Raw genomic sequence first — 14,802 nt, 5'->3', positions numbered from 1 at the left:
ACCCAGGCTGGTCTTGAACTCCTAAGCTGAAGTGATCTGCCTACCCTGGCCTCCCAAAGTGCTGGGATTACAGGTGTGAGCCACCAAGCCCAGCCTAAGAATATGAGAATTTTAAATTACAATACAAAAAATAGCTATCATTAACTGAACACCTAAGTACCTAAATAACTGAGTTAGACAATTATTGTATGTTACAGCTAATCTCATTACACTCATTTAACATATTAAAGAAATGAAACTCAGAAGGGTTAAGTTACACACCTAGTATCTGTAAAACCTAGATTTAAACCCACTTGTCTAATACTAAAGTCATACTTCAACCATACTTTCAGCTTGGCTAGAAAAGCTGAATATGTGGTTCATAAGTGGCAGATTCACACTTTCTATGGATCCCTGAGATGGCCCCTTTCCATCACAGAGCTCTAGGCAAGTATTACCAGCTGTCTTCTCATCAAAAACCTACCGATCATCCCAGTTTGATGTTCTATTTCCACAAAACCAGAATGACTCTCCAGAGGCATATAAGAAAAGGGGTGATAATTCATATTACCAAAGATTCCTAACAAAGTGAATAGGAATCCAATGTATTCCTCAGAAGAATGAATTTCCTATACAGATCCAGAGTGTAATTCAATGTATCATAATTCAATTCAGAACCATTAAAAATACATTTTTGTCAGAGAAAAAAACTTCCAGAATGTCTCTCAGAAGTTATATATGATATTATGATAAATATATTGATCCAAAAACTCTTCACTATGAAAGATCCATTTCTCTCATATTCCTTTGCCTACACTGTATATTCTCTCTCTCTCTCTCTTTCTTTCTCTCTTTTGTACAGGGTCTCTCCTGTCTAACCCTGCACAAAAACACATACATGCTTCTGTTTTTCTTTATAATAATAGAGGATAATGCTGGTAAAATATACATTCTCTTTTACATCTCTTAAGGTAAAAAGAAACGTTAAATTAAAGAAACAGTAATCTACTTGAATGATGGCAGAACATGAAGAAAAGTCAGTACTTCTATGTTGCCCACCAAGCACTTTTCATCTTGTTTCTTCTTATGCACTAGAGTTCAACAGCTTACTATCAGAATACCACAACTCCCAAAGCTGTGCACATAAGTTATAACTGCTCCTGGATCTTATATGTACTAAACCACAAAAATTAAGGGCCACACCAGAAACCTGAGAAGAGGTGTAACATCATGTTATCTGCTAATAAATTGCAGCTCCATATTCTCAAACACATATTACTTTATAATTGGCAAGCCTATATCCCTCTTGTTTAAACAACAACAACAATATCACAAAATAACAAGACTTTCCTAAAATTCTGTAACTACTAACCTCTAACTGGGCACTTATAATAATATTCCTTACATAATGACTATTTTTTAGTCTCCAGGATATTTCAACAAAAACATCTTCAAGTTACTTGAAGGCAAAGCCAAGGACCTAGTCTTTAAACAGTATACCTTATAGCGAGAGGGGTGCCGCACCGCACATAGCATATTTAAACTCCACTTTACTCCAAAAATAATCTGGGGCAATTCAGTGCCGTACAGAAGCATATTCTCAAAGAATTCTTAATTAAATGAAAATAAATAAATACCTGAATGATTAAGAAAGGCTTTTGAGAATGGTCAAACCTAATGCTTGCAAAATTCTTGCCATACATGGAAGTAACAAAAAAGGGGCAAGAGAAATTCCACGCATAAACATTTCAGATTGGAATTGAAAAGTTTTCCTTTACTTAGCTAATGGATAATCACAAATAAGTTTTTATGCAATTCAATGGATGACCATTTAATCGATTTTTAAATACTTTACCTCCCCCAGAGTATTTCGCATTTATACTATATGATGAAATAGAAAGCAGCTATAACAGTCTTAAAAAAATTCATAATGATATAAGACAATAATTATAAGGATAACTAAAACAATCAAAACAGCCGAATGAGCCGGACACGGTGGCTCATGCCTATAATCTCAGCACTTGGAAAGGCCAAGTAAGGTGGGCGGATCACTTGAGGCCAGGAATTTGAGACCAGCTTGGCCAAGATGGTGAAAAGCTATCTCTACTAAAAATACAAAAAGAAGCTGGGCATGGTGGCGCACACCTGTAATCCCAGCTACTCGGGTGGCTGAGGCACAAGAATTGCTTGAACCTGGGAGATGAAGGTTGCAGTGAGCCAAGACTGCATGCCACTGCACTCCAGCCTAGGCGACAGAGCAACACTCTGTCTCAAAAAAAAGCAAAGCAGAATACAAACATATACATACGCATATTTGTGTGTACAACCATTATGCTAAAATACATAACTGCAAAAAAAAGTGACAAAAACATGCCAAAAGGGTAACAATGATTATCTCAGAGGTAAGTACTATTATGAATATTTACTATTTAACACTGTATAATTTTCTGTATATTCCAAATGTTCCACTGTGGGAACATATTTTTAAAGTCAGAAATAAAATATATATATATATATATATACTCATAGACTTTTCTGGTAAATTGATAGTTAATATACATACCTGGAACTGAATTAGCGGATGATCACCAAAAACATATTCTACTCTCCCGCTGACTTGCAACACATAATCACAGGGGCTAACTTCATCTTCCTTCCCATGAATAGTCAAACGTTTTTGGATTGCCAATTCATTTACTTTGATAGGATTCATATTAGGAGACACTTGAAAGCTAAACACATCCTAAAGCAGGAGGGAGATGAGGGGAAAAAGCAGTAAATGTTATATTTATGCTGAAAAATCACTATTACAATCATTATGTAATAATATGTACAAATGTACATAATATTTATATAGGTACATCCTTAACAAATTTTATATGGACGCATATTTAGAATGTAGACAAGTTTACTGAAAGATAAAGATTTCTGATAATTTGAAAGTCATCTTACTGTATTCATAGTGCACAGCTTCCACAGGTAAGATTAATATTTAACTAAAGGTTACCATTAGGCATTTTCCAATGAACATCTTATCTTTTTTTTTTTGAGACGGAGTCTCGCACTGTCCCCCAGGCTGGAGCGCAATGGCGTGATCTTGGCTCACTGCAACCTCCATCTCCTGGGTTCAAGCAATTCTCCTGTCTCAGCCTCCTGAGGAGCTAGGATTACAGGCGTGCACCACCACGCCCGGCTAATTTTTTGTATCTTTAGTAGAGACAGGGTTTCACCACGTTGGCCAGGCTGGTCTCAAACTCCTGACCTCGTGATCCGCCCGCCTCAGCCTCCCAAAGTGCTGGGATTACAGGCATGAGCCACCATGCCCGGCCACATACTGCAGCTATAATATATTTTGTATATATATTTTTAAAAACTTACACATTTCTCACTGGTAAGAAGACAGCCATACTTTATACTAATTAAACCATAAATTAGCAATTATGTCCAATTTTAGAAACATGTAAAAAGAAACATATAGAAATTCTAATCAATTAAAAATGAAGACATAGTTTGGAATCGATATAGCATTACTAAATCTGTTCATCATAAGACTGAGTGATACAGTTAACACCTGAATCCTCTCATAATCTAGCAAGGTAATTTTCCATTATATGATTATATATTAAAGATATAAGAAGCTATCTCCCAAAGCAACCAACTGCTACTCTGAACAACTAACTTATCGCTATTCTCTATACTGACCTGACATCAATTCCATAATATTTTCCACTAATTTAATTTAAATAAATCACCCCCAAATTTAAGATGTCTTAGATTCAAACTTTTAAAAACTAAACTTACTAAGTATTTCACATCTATTTTTTCCAGTATTTTACTTGTTCTTCTGTATTTTCTATGAGTTGGTGCCTGCCACAGACTGAATGTTTGTGTCTCCCCTGGCCAATTCATATGTAGAAACCTAATCTCTAATGTGATGATATTTGGAAGTAAAAACTTTGGGATGTGATTAGGTCATGAGGGCAAGGCCCTCATGAATGGGATTAGTGTCCTTATAAAAGAGACCCCAGAGGCCGTGCACAGTGGCTTACACCTGTAATCCCAGCACTTTGGGAGGCTGAGGCAGGCAGATCACGAGGTCAGGAGATCATGACCAGCCTGGCCAACATGGTGAAACCCTGTCTCTACTAAAAATACAAAAATTAGCTGGGCATGGTGGTGCATGCCTGTAGTCCCAGCTACTTGGGAGGCTGAGGCAGGAGAATCACTTGAACCAGGGAGTCGGAGGTTGTAGTGAGCTGAGATTGCGTCACTGTACTCCAGCCTGGCGACGGAGCGAGACTCCGACTCAAAAAAATAAATAAAATAAAATAAATAAAAAAGACCCCAGAGAGCTTCATCTCCTCTTCTGCCATGTAAGGACATAGCAAGAAGACAGGTAGCAATCCCTCATAATGAACTGGTGCCTTGATCTTGGACTTCCCAGCTTTCAGAATTCTGAGAAACAGGCCAGGTGCAGTGGATCACACCTATAATCCCAGCACCTTGGGAGGCCAAGGTGGGCGGATCACTTAAGCTCAGGAGCTCAAGACCAGCCTGGCAAACATGGTGAAACCCTGCCTCTACTAAAAATATAAAAAATTCGCCGGGCATGGTGGTGCATGCCTGTAGTCCCAGCTACTTGGGAGGCTGAGGCAGGAGAATCCCTGAACCAGGGAGTTGGAGGTTGCAGTGAGCCGAGATCGTGCCACTGCACTCCAGCCTGGTGTCAGAGTGAGACTCCATCTCAAAAAATAAAATAAAAAAAAAATAAAAGAGACCCCAGAGAGCTTCCTCTCCTCTTCTGCTACATAAGGACATAGCAAGAAGACAGTTATGTATGCACCAGGAAGCAATCCTCATAAGACACGGAATGAACTGGTGCCTTGATCTTGGACTTCCCAGCTTCCAGAATTGTGAGAAACAGGCCAGGTGCAGTGGCTCACACCTGTAATCCCAGCACCTTGGGAGGCCAAAGCGGGTGGATCACTTGAGCTCAGGAGTTCAAGACCAGCCTGGTGAACACAGTGAAACCCCGCCTCTACTAAAAATACAAAAAATTAGCAGCGCGTGGTGGCGCCTGTCTATAGTCCCTGCTACTCAGGAAGCTAAGTCAGGGAATCCCTTGAACCCGAAAAGAGGCAGTTGCAGTGAGCCTAGCTCATGCTACTGTACTGCAGCCTGGACGACAAAGTGAAACTCCATCTCAAAACAAATCAGAACAAAACAAACAAACAAAAAACCCTAGAATTGTGAGAAATAAGTTTCTGTTGTTTATAAGCCACCCAGTCTATGGTATTCTGTTACAGCAGCCCAAACAGACTAAGACAGTGCCACATACATCAAAGAACACAGGCTAGGATGCTAGGAATCATTTTGAGAAGTCACATGCCTCCTCTTTCCTCCTCGACCTCACCTCCCAGTAAGACACCAATGATCTTATATCCTAATAGTTTTCCCATATTTCAAGCAGTTGTTCAATATCACTTTCAATGACTTCATGAAATATTGTACCTTTTTTTTTTTTTTTTTTTTTTGAGACAGGGTATCCCTCTGTCGCCCAAGCTGAAGTGCGGTGGCACAATCTGGGCTCACTGGAAACCCCACCTTCTGGGATCAAGCAATCCTCCCACCTCATCCTCCTGGGTAGCTGGGACTACAGATGTGCACCACCATGCCCAGGTAATTTTTGTACAGATGGGGTTTCACCATGTTGCCCAACCTGGTCTTGAACTCCTGGGTTCAAGAGATCCTCCCTGTTCAGCCTCCCAAAGTGGCTGTGTGCCACCTCACCTGGTGAAGCCAGTGTTTTCAAGTTGAATTCTCATCACCTTTCAACAGTAAATTCCCCTATTCTACCTCTCTTGACCACGGAGAATTCCTTAAACAGTATTGTAAATTTGACCTTGACATTTTAATGATATTCAAATCTTGACTTAAATTGAACTTTAGACTCAACGTATCTCAGGACAGAATGACGAATGGTGTTTTTCCCTAGATAAACTTACTTGTTTAGAGAAAATGCCTGAAGGTAGAATCTTTTTTTCACATCTGTCCTAACAAATACTTATTAACATGTTGTCTAAAAGGAGGCAAAGCTGGGTAAAACCAGAGACACCTGGATGAAATCCTGGCCCTACCACTGACCAGCTATGAGGACTGGCACAAAACACTAAACTTGTCTTCCTTTCAGTCTCTTCATTGTAAGATGGGGGAAAGACAACACTTTGTAAGGTTGGTGTGGGAACTGGACAATATATGAAAAATAAACCATACCAGGAATTATGCAGAATAAGTGCTCAACACAGAATAACGACTGTTAAGTCATTGAGCACTTACCCTGCATAATTGGTTGTTGTCATTGCTATGGTTATCACAGTTAATTCAAGAACAAAACAAAACATCTGGCCGTGCGCAGTAGCTCAGGCTTGTAATCCCAGCACTTTGGGAGGCCGGGGCAGGAGGATCATCTGAGGTCAGAAGTTTGAGACTAGCCTGGCCAACATGGTGAAACCCCATCTCTACTAAAAATACAAAAATTAGCCAGGTGTGGTGTCAGGCGCCTGTAATCCCAGCTACTCAGGAGGCTGTGGCAAGAGAATTGCTTGAGCCTCGGGGGCTGAGGTTGCAGGGAGTCAAGATGGTGCCATTGCACTCCAGCCTGGGCAACAGAGCAAGACTCCGTCTAAAAAAAAAAAAAAAAAAAAAAAATCCTTGAGTTTCTACCTTAATCTAATGCCAGACCCTAGATGCTAGAACGACTATACTTGATACAACAATCATCTAGTCTGTATAATTGCTATGAACATTCAGAAATGGATGGGCTGTATATCAACTCTATTATAATGCCTACTTCCATATCACCAATTAATTCACATAGTCACAGAATGCAAATTTAATAGGAAACAAAGAGACCATTTTGATTAGGCTTTCATTTCTACCGATGGGGGGAAAATCACATGAGAAAAAAATATTTCCAATAAGGAACACTATCTAGACCAGCAGTTGGCAAACTTTCTCTGTAAAGGACCAGGTTTGGCAAACAACGTACAACACAGTGGTCTCTGTTGCATATTCTTTTTTCTTCTTCTTTTAAACATCCCTTTACAAATCTTTGAAGTTTCTTTCTTTTTTTTAACATCCCTTTAAAACTGTAAAAACCAACTAAACAGTTCAGTTTGCCAATCCCATTCTAAATCACCATTCCACTGCATCAAAAAAGATACGTGCAAAGAATATCACTTTAGACTATTATACATAATCCTAAATACATTTCTATCTGAAATCTAAAATTGTTCTTTCTAATAGTGTTTGCTAGGCAAGCGACAGACACTTCTAAAAATGGAGTTGTATTCAGGTAAAAATGAGAAATTTATTACAAAATATTTCTTAAGAAAATATAATCCTACCTGGCAGTTTTCAAAATGAACAGCTACAATGAGCTTTCCCCCATAAAGTTTGTCTTCCAAGTTTTCAGGGATGGATGGTTCATGCTCTGGTGGATATGTTTGTTTTAGCCAGTCCATCCAAGACAATCCCACAAGTGACAGGATTTTTTCCTCGCTGAATTTGTACATTTTTCTTCGAAATTCATTTACTTCAGGATCCTTCAAGGAATCAAATTCATGCAGACCTAAACACATTTTTTAAAGGTATCATTTTCAGTAGCTAACAATAATAAAAAAGAATATAGAAAGAATACAAAGTATATTCAACAAAAACTAACTTGGATGTTGGATGCTTGGCTTTTATCAAGCAGATGAAACTAGGGAGGAAAATACCATGAAAGATCAAAAAACCCAGAAAAAACAATAAATCTCATGTACAGAAGACAAACATACAATTATATTTTTAAAAAAATACAACTTAAAACCTCATAAAGAAATGTAGTTTGCTTACCAGATTTACAAAGTAATTCACAATACCTATTTTAAAGCCACATATAAAAGATTCAGTTTTTATTTACAAACCAAGTATTAATAAATCACATTTAAAATATGTGAGAAAGACTAAGAATCTGAAAAAGAGTTTCAATACTATATTAGAAGAAAACTAAGAATCAAGTTATTATTTCACCAAAACTTGGTATACTATAGGAATGGCTATGACACGAAGAGGGAATATGGAAAATCTCTGTATCTTCCTCTCAATTTTGCTGTGAAACTAAAACTGTTCGTAGTCTTTAAAAAAACAAAAACAAACCAAAGAAAATCTAGTATACTTAAATTTTATAGACTGAATTTTCAGTTCATTGTGATTTTTAAATGGTTATCATATATTGTATTAATTAGTCAAAAATCCCATAAACACAGAATTGTTCTTTATTGTTTGGTTGACTCTCAAACAACATGGTGGCTGGGGCACCAACCCCCCAGAGAGGAGAAAATTCACATATAACATTCATTCATTCATTCTATCATTCATTCATTCAGTGAGACAAAATCTTGCTGTTACGCAGGCTGGAGTGCAGTGGTGTGATTACGCCTCACTGTAGCCTTCATCTCCTGGGCTCAAGCAATCCTCCCACCTCAGCCTCCCAAGTAGCTGAAATTACAGTCACAAGCACATGCCACTATGTCTGCATAAATTTTTAGTAGACACGAGGTCTTGCTACATGGTCCAAGTTGTCTTGAACTCCTGGGCTCAAGCAATCCTCCCACCTCAGTCTGACAAAGTGCTGGGATTACAAGTGTGAGTCACCATGCCCGGCCCACATGTCACTTTTGACTCCCGAACAACTTAACTACTAATAGCCTACTTATGACCAGAAGCCTTACCAACAACATAAAGTCAGTTAACACTTATTTTGTATGTTATATATGTTATACACTGTATTCCTAAAGTAAGCTAAAGAAAATGTTACTTACTCCAGCTCTCTTCTGATTAAAAAAAAAAAGTTATTAAATAAATCACGAAGAACAGAAAATATATTTACTATTTATTAAGAGGAAGTGGATTGGCCAGGCGCAGTGGCTCACGCCTGTAATCCCAGCACTTTGGGAGGCTGAGGTGGGCGGATCACCTGAGGTCAGGAGTTCGAGACCAGCCTGACCAACATGGAGAAACCCCATCTCTACTAAAAATACAAAAAACATTAGCCAGGCGTGGTGGCGGGTGCCTGTAATCCCAGCTACTCGGGAGGCTGAGGCAGAAGAATGGCGTGAACCCGGGAGGTGGAGCTTGCAGTAAGCCGAGATTGTGTCACTGCACTCCAGCCTGGGCGACAGAGCGGGACTCCATTAAAAAAAAAAAAAAAAAAAGGAAGTGGATCACCATAAATGTCTTCATAACTCATCATCTTCACATTGAGTAGGCTGAGGAGGAGGGGGAGAGGTTAGTCTTGCTGTCTCAGGGGTGGCAGACACAAAAGAGTGAAGGAGGTACAAGGGGAGGCAGCAGACGCAGGCATACTGTATGTAACTTCACAGATATACCTCATAATTTCTGACTTCTTTGCTTTTTCATTTCTGTAAAAATGTTTATCTGTATAGTACCAATCCTACCACTGTTTGCTTTAGTTTCAGTGCTGGTATCATAGAAGGGGCCATATTATAAAAGAAGTCAAAAGCATTCTTGAATAATCAGAAGCCTTCTGTCAGACTGTTGCATGTGAATTTGTTTTCAGGCACTGTTTCTTCTACATCTTCTTCCTCATCATCTGGCACTGCTTCAGAAGCACTCATCTCCATGAAGTTGTTTTCTGTTAATTCCTCTCGTGTGGTGTTTATTAGCTCTTGGATTTTTCCACGATCTGTATCTTGAAACCCTTCACCACCACTGCTGCCTTTTATGCCATATCACAATCTATTTCATAATTTCCTTGATTGGTTCTGTTGTCAATCCTGTGAAGTCATGTACAGTATCGGGACAGAGTTTTCTCCAACAGGAATTTACTGTTTTGGGTTTGATAGCTTTCACAACTTTTTCTATATGAACGATGGCATCTTCAGTGGTGTAATACTCCCAGACTTTCATGATGTTCTATCCAGGTTCTCTTCCATAGAGTACCATGAGTAATGAGGCTTAAAGGTCCTTATGACCTCCTGATAGGCTAAATTAGAGATATTGTGTTTGGGGGTAAGTAGATCACTTTGATGCTTTCAGTGTTGAACTCAGGGGGTTCTGGGTGGCCACGGGCATCATCTAATATTAAAAGTCAGTCCCTAGGCTGGGCACAGTGGCTCACGCCTATAGTCCTCCTGTCATCCTAGCACTTTGGGAGGCCAAGGTGGGGGGATCACTTGAGGTCAGGAGTTCAAGACCAGCCTAGCCAACATGGGGAAACCCCATCTCTATTAAAAACACAAAAATTAGCCAGACATGGTGGTGTGTGCCTGTAATCTCAGCTACTTGGGAGGCTGAGGCAGGAGAATCACTTGAACCCAGGAGGCGGAGGTTGCAGTAGGCCGAGATCGCACCACTGCACTGCAGCCTGGGCGATAAAGTAAGACTCCATCTCAAAAAAAAAGGCAGCCCCCTACTGGCAAAGTAGTTCCTGACTTCAGAACAAAGCAGTGATGGAACCAATCCAGAAAAAGGGTTCTCATTGTCCAGGTCTTCTTGTTGTACAACCAAAAGACTGGCAGCTGGTGTTTCTTTTTCCCTTCGAGGTTTGGGGGTTAGCAGCTTTATAAATAAAGTGTATCACAAACTAGTCTGCATTTGCACAAAACAGTAGTTAGCCTTCCTGTCTTAAATCCTGGTGCTGACTTCTCTTCCTTACTAATAAATGAACTTATGGCATTTTTTTTTCTCCAGAATTGGGCACTTTGGTCTGCATTAAAAACTTGTTCAGGGCCAGACAAGGCAGCTCACACCTATAATCCCAACATTTGGGAGGCCGAGGTGGGAGGACTCCTTGAGGTCAGGGATTTGAGACCAGCCTGGGCAACATAGTGAGACTTCATCTCTACAAAAAATTAAAACTTAGCTGGGCATGGTGGTGCATGCCTGTAGTCCCAGCTACTCAGGAGGCTGAGGTGGGAGGATCACTTGAGCCCAGGAGGGCAAGGATACAGCCTGGGCAACAGAGTGAGATCCTGTCTCAAAAACAAAACACCAAAAATCTGTTCAGGCAGGTATCCTTTCTCCTCAGTGATTTTTCTTAATGGCATCTGGGAACTCATCTGCTATTTCTAGGTCAGGAAAAATAACTTCTTCTGTTACCTTGACTTTTTTTATGCCAAACCTTTCTAAAATTGTCAAATCGGCCGGGCACGGTGGCTCACGCCTGTAAACCCAGCACTTTGGGAGGCCGAGGAGGGCGGATCACAAGGTCAGGAGATTTGAGACCATCCTGGCTAACATGGTGAAACACCGTCTCTACTAAAAATACAAAAAAATTAGCCGAGCGTGGTGGCGGGGGCCTGTAGTCCCAGCTACTCGGGAGGCTAAGGCAGGAGAATGGCATGAACCTGGGAGGCGGAGCCTGCAGTGAGCCGAGATCGCACCACTGCACTCCAGCCTGGGCAACAGAGCGAGACTCCATCTCAAAAATAAATTAATTAATTAATTAAAAATTAAAAATTTAAAATTTTCAAGCCATCCTTTGCTAGCATTAAAATTCTCCTGTACTAGATCCTTCACTTTCTTATTGCTTTGTCACATAACTTTGCCTTTTCTTGAATCAGGTTAGAGTCTATTGGTATGCCTTTCTTATAGCAATCCTGTACCCACATACAAGCTGCATTTTTAATCTGAGATAAAAAGGTGATTCACAAAAAGTGCAAGGTTTAGCACCTGCTGACATAGCTGCAGCGACAGTTTCATGAATTTGTTTTTTCACAATGGTACTTACACTGGATTGATTTATCTCGAAATGGCAGGCAATCACAGCTGCAGACCTCCATCTACAGTACATATCAAGCTATTCAGCCTTTTTTTATATATATATAAGGCATTTGCAGGCACAATCACAGCACACTAGTACCTAGAACTCCTGGGCTTAAGCAATCCTCTTGCCTCAGCCTAGGCACCCAGCTGCATTCAACTTTTTCTTATAATATTATGACTTTTCTCTGTTCTTAGAAGTACTTCCAGGATCACAAGTGGCATTTTGTATGGGTCCCACAGTGTTATTCAAGGTTTGCAGTATTCCAGTAAACACAATTTTAAAAATACATGAGAACTGGGAGAGATCCCTTTTTACTGCAATATGCAATTTACTAGACAGAGGAACTGCTCAAGTGGAGATGATTAGAGTCACATGGCATTTCTGAGCATATGCTCACAACACTTAACCTCACCACAATAGCAACAGGAGGTGGCTGCAAAATTATTACAGTAGTATAATACAGTTAATTTTATGCAGTTATGATTTAATACTGTATCTTTACATTTGTGTGCACTTCTTTCAACTGCAAATGGCACCACGTATGGTTGTCTAAATGTCTGTGTATGTAAGTTTTGAAATTTTAACTTTTTATAATAGATTTATGTGTATTTTACGGTAGTAAATGATACATACATATCATGCATTAATGACATACTTAACTTTTTAATTTTTTCACTATTTCTAGGCTGTGATTCATCTCCAAGTTTTTTCAAATTGTCACAAATCTCAAAAAAAGTTTCAATATATGTATTAAAAAATATCCACATATAAGTGGCCCTGCACAGTTCAAACTATTGTTGAAGGATGGGTTGTACTTAATTTTTAGTCACTTCTGCCATTAAGACAATTATATATGACAACTTTTTCAAAAACTTATGATTATTCCAGTAAATAATTTTAGAAATCTAAAGGAATGAATCAACATACATAAATGTTTATGTGTGCATTTATTTTTACCTATCAGGTTGGCACACATTTTAAAATTTGATAATACCCTTTGCTGGAAGGGGTAGAGAGAAAAAGGCATTCTAGTATAGTTTTGGTGAGGAACTACATTGATATGAACTTTTTGGAGGGAAATTTTGCAGTATTTATTAGAAATCATACACACACACACACATACACACACACACACATCCTTAGACCTCACAATTTTATCAATCGTAATCTCAACCCGAGAGATTCAGGACCAACAAAGAAAGCCAAGTATACTAACCCAACACCAATCATATAAGATGCCTTGCTTCTAGTTGGCCCACCTCCAGCTCCCTGCTGTCAATAATTTCCCATCAGGCATCTCTGAAACCTTCCCTTTTTTTCACTGCAAAGCTTTCCCACTCCTCTGCCTGCCTCTGAGTCTCTGCCAAACTCAAGTTCTTTTACTATAGCAACCTGTGCATAAATAGTCTCTGTTCTCATCTGAGTGGTCTTTGTTTATTTCTACAAACCTATGGATATACTATCAATATATGAATATTTGCTGCAGTTTTGTTTATAATAATTAAAATGTAATCTAAAGGCCATCATTCAGGACTGGTTAAATAAAGATACATCCATATATCATTATACAGTGGTGCAGGAGATAAAAATACAATCAATCTTTGTGTTTTTAAGGGCACCAGATATTTTTTAAAAGTAGGTAGAGAATGGGTCAGGTAAAATCCCTTTTCTGCAAATTCAAAAGAAAGAATACAGAATATGCATAAGTTTTTGTTTTGGATACTTGAGATGACTCTATTGCTAGTGGTATTTTGTAGTATTAGGGAGGAATGCACAGTGAGGAAAGTTACTTTTTATTACATAAAATTAATCTATACTATACTATTTGAACATATGCATGTCAGTAAGGGTTGCATTGTCTTTTTACTTTTAGGCACTGAAAACAATAATTATTTCAAAAATATATCCTAGAATCAATTTTGTGGTATTAAATATAGAAAAATAAAACACAGCAAAGGTATAACACAGCAAAGGTAAAATGATTTCCCGGATAGTTTTAGATCTGGAATAAAATACATTACTCTAAATTAGCTATGAATGAACTGTAATTTGGGTGGAATGGCTGAAGCATTTTAGTGCAGTTAATATTCATTCTATTCACAGGCAATAGGTATTACAGGTGAGGAAAGGGAACTAAGTACCCAATAATATATATATCTAACAAAAATCAAATGCTTTAATTCCCTTAATCTGCTACAAATCATGTTTAACCCACCTTCTAAATGTCTCTCAACTCTGTCCACTTCTCTCAATTCCTGTAACCATTAGCTTAATCCTGGCCATCATCACCCTTCCTTTGGGTTACAACATTTTTTCACTAATTTCTCTACTCAAATTCTTAATCCCTCCAATCCACTCTTCATTCTACAACCTAAATAATCTTTCTAAAATGCAAATTCATCACGTTACTCCCCTACCTATATTTCTTCAATAGCTTCCCAAGTGTTCTTAGTAGTAAAGCTCTACTTTTTACATGGCCTGGAAGGCACTGTATGCTCTGCAGATGGCTGCCTCTCTAGTCTTTCCTAGTTGTCCTGTCTGTCCCCCTACACCACCCACAATCAATTTCTTTTCCTTGAATAGGCCATTCTTCACATGTGCCATTTCTTTTTGTTTTTTCCTTTCTCCACCTCTCTTTACCTGCCAAATTCCTAATCAGCGTTGATGGCTCAGTTTAGGTATACATCTTCTAAGAGGTCAGCCCTGATTCACCTAATTGATTTAAGGTGACTTTCCTTTTCATAAGTCTTGTTTTTTCATTAACTGGCAAATAATAATTGCATGTATTTATGAGGTACAATGTGATAGAGTTTTTTGGTTTGTTTGAGACAGGGTCTCACTCTGTCGCCCAGGCTGGAGTGCAGTGGCATGATCAGGGCTCACTGGAGCCTCAGCCTCTGGGCTCAAGCCAAGTGATCCTCCCACCACAGCCTCTCAAGTAGCTGGGACTACAGGCACACACCACCATGCCTGGGTAATTTTTTGTATTTTTT

The 14,802-nt window shown here is 39.0% G+C and overlaps 1 protein-coding gene across 2 annotated transcripts in view; it reads right to left on the bottom strand.

Annotated features, from left to right (window-relative positions):
- The window catches only part of PIK3CB (phosphatidylinositol-4,5-bisphosphate 3-kinase catalytic subunit beta), a 187,632-nt gene that overhangs the window by 86,737 nt on the left and 86,093 nt on the right, over window positions 1-14,802 (bottom strand). For both annotated transcript variants that reach the window (XM_030816749.1, XM_030816751.1), the window contains 2 exons: window positions 7,386-7,609; window positions 2,543-2,722 (listed from right to left, as the gene is read on the bottom strand). In XM_030816749.1, the coding sequence (XP_030672609.1) occupies window positions 2,543-2,722; window positions 7,386-7,609 (404 nt within the window). The remainder of the gene's footprint in view (window positions 1-2,542; window positions 2,723-7,385; window positions 7,610-14,802) is intronic.

This window comes from Nomascus leucogenys, chromosome 8 (genome assembly GCF_006542625.1).
Source record: "Nomascus leucogenys isolate Asia chromosome 8, Asia_NLE_v1, whole genome shotgun sequence".
NCBI lineage: Eukaryota > Metazoa > Chordata > Mammalia > Primates > Hylobatidae > Nomascus > Nomascus leucogenys.
Note: the sequence above shows the minus strand (reverse complement) of the source record. Positions and strands in the feature narration are given on the sequence as shown.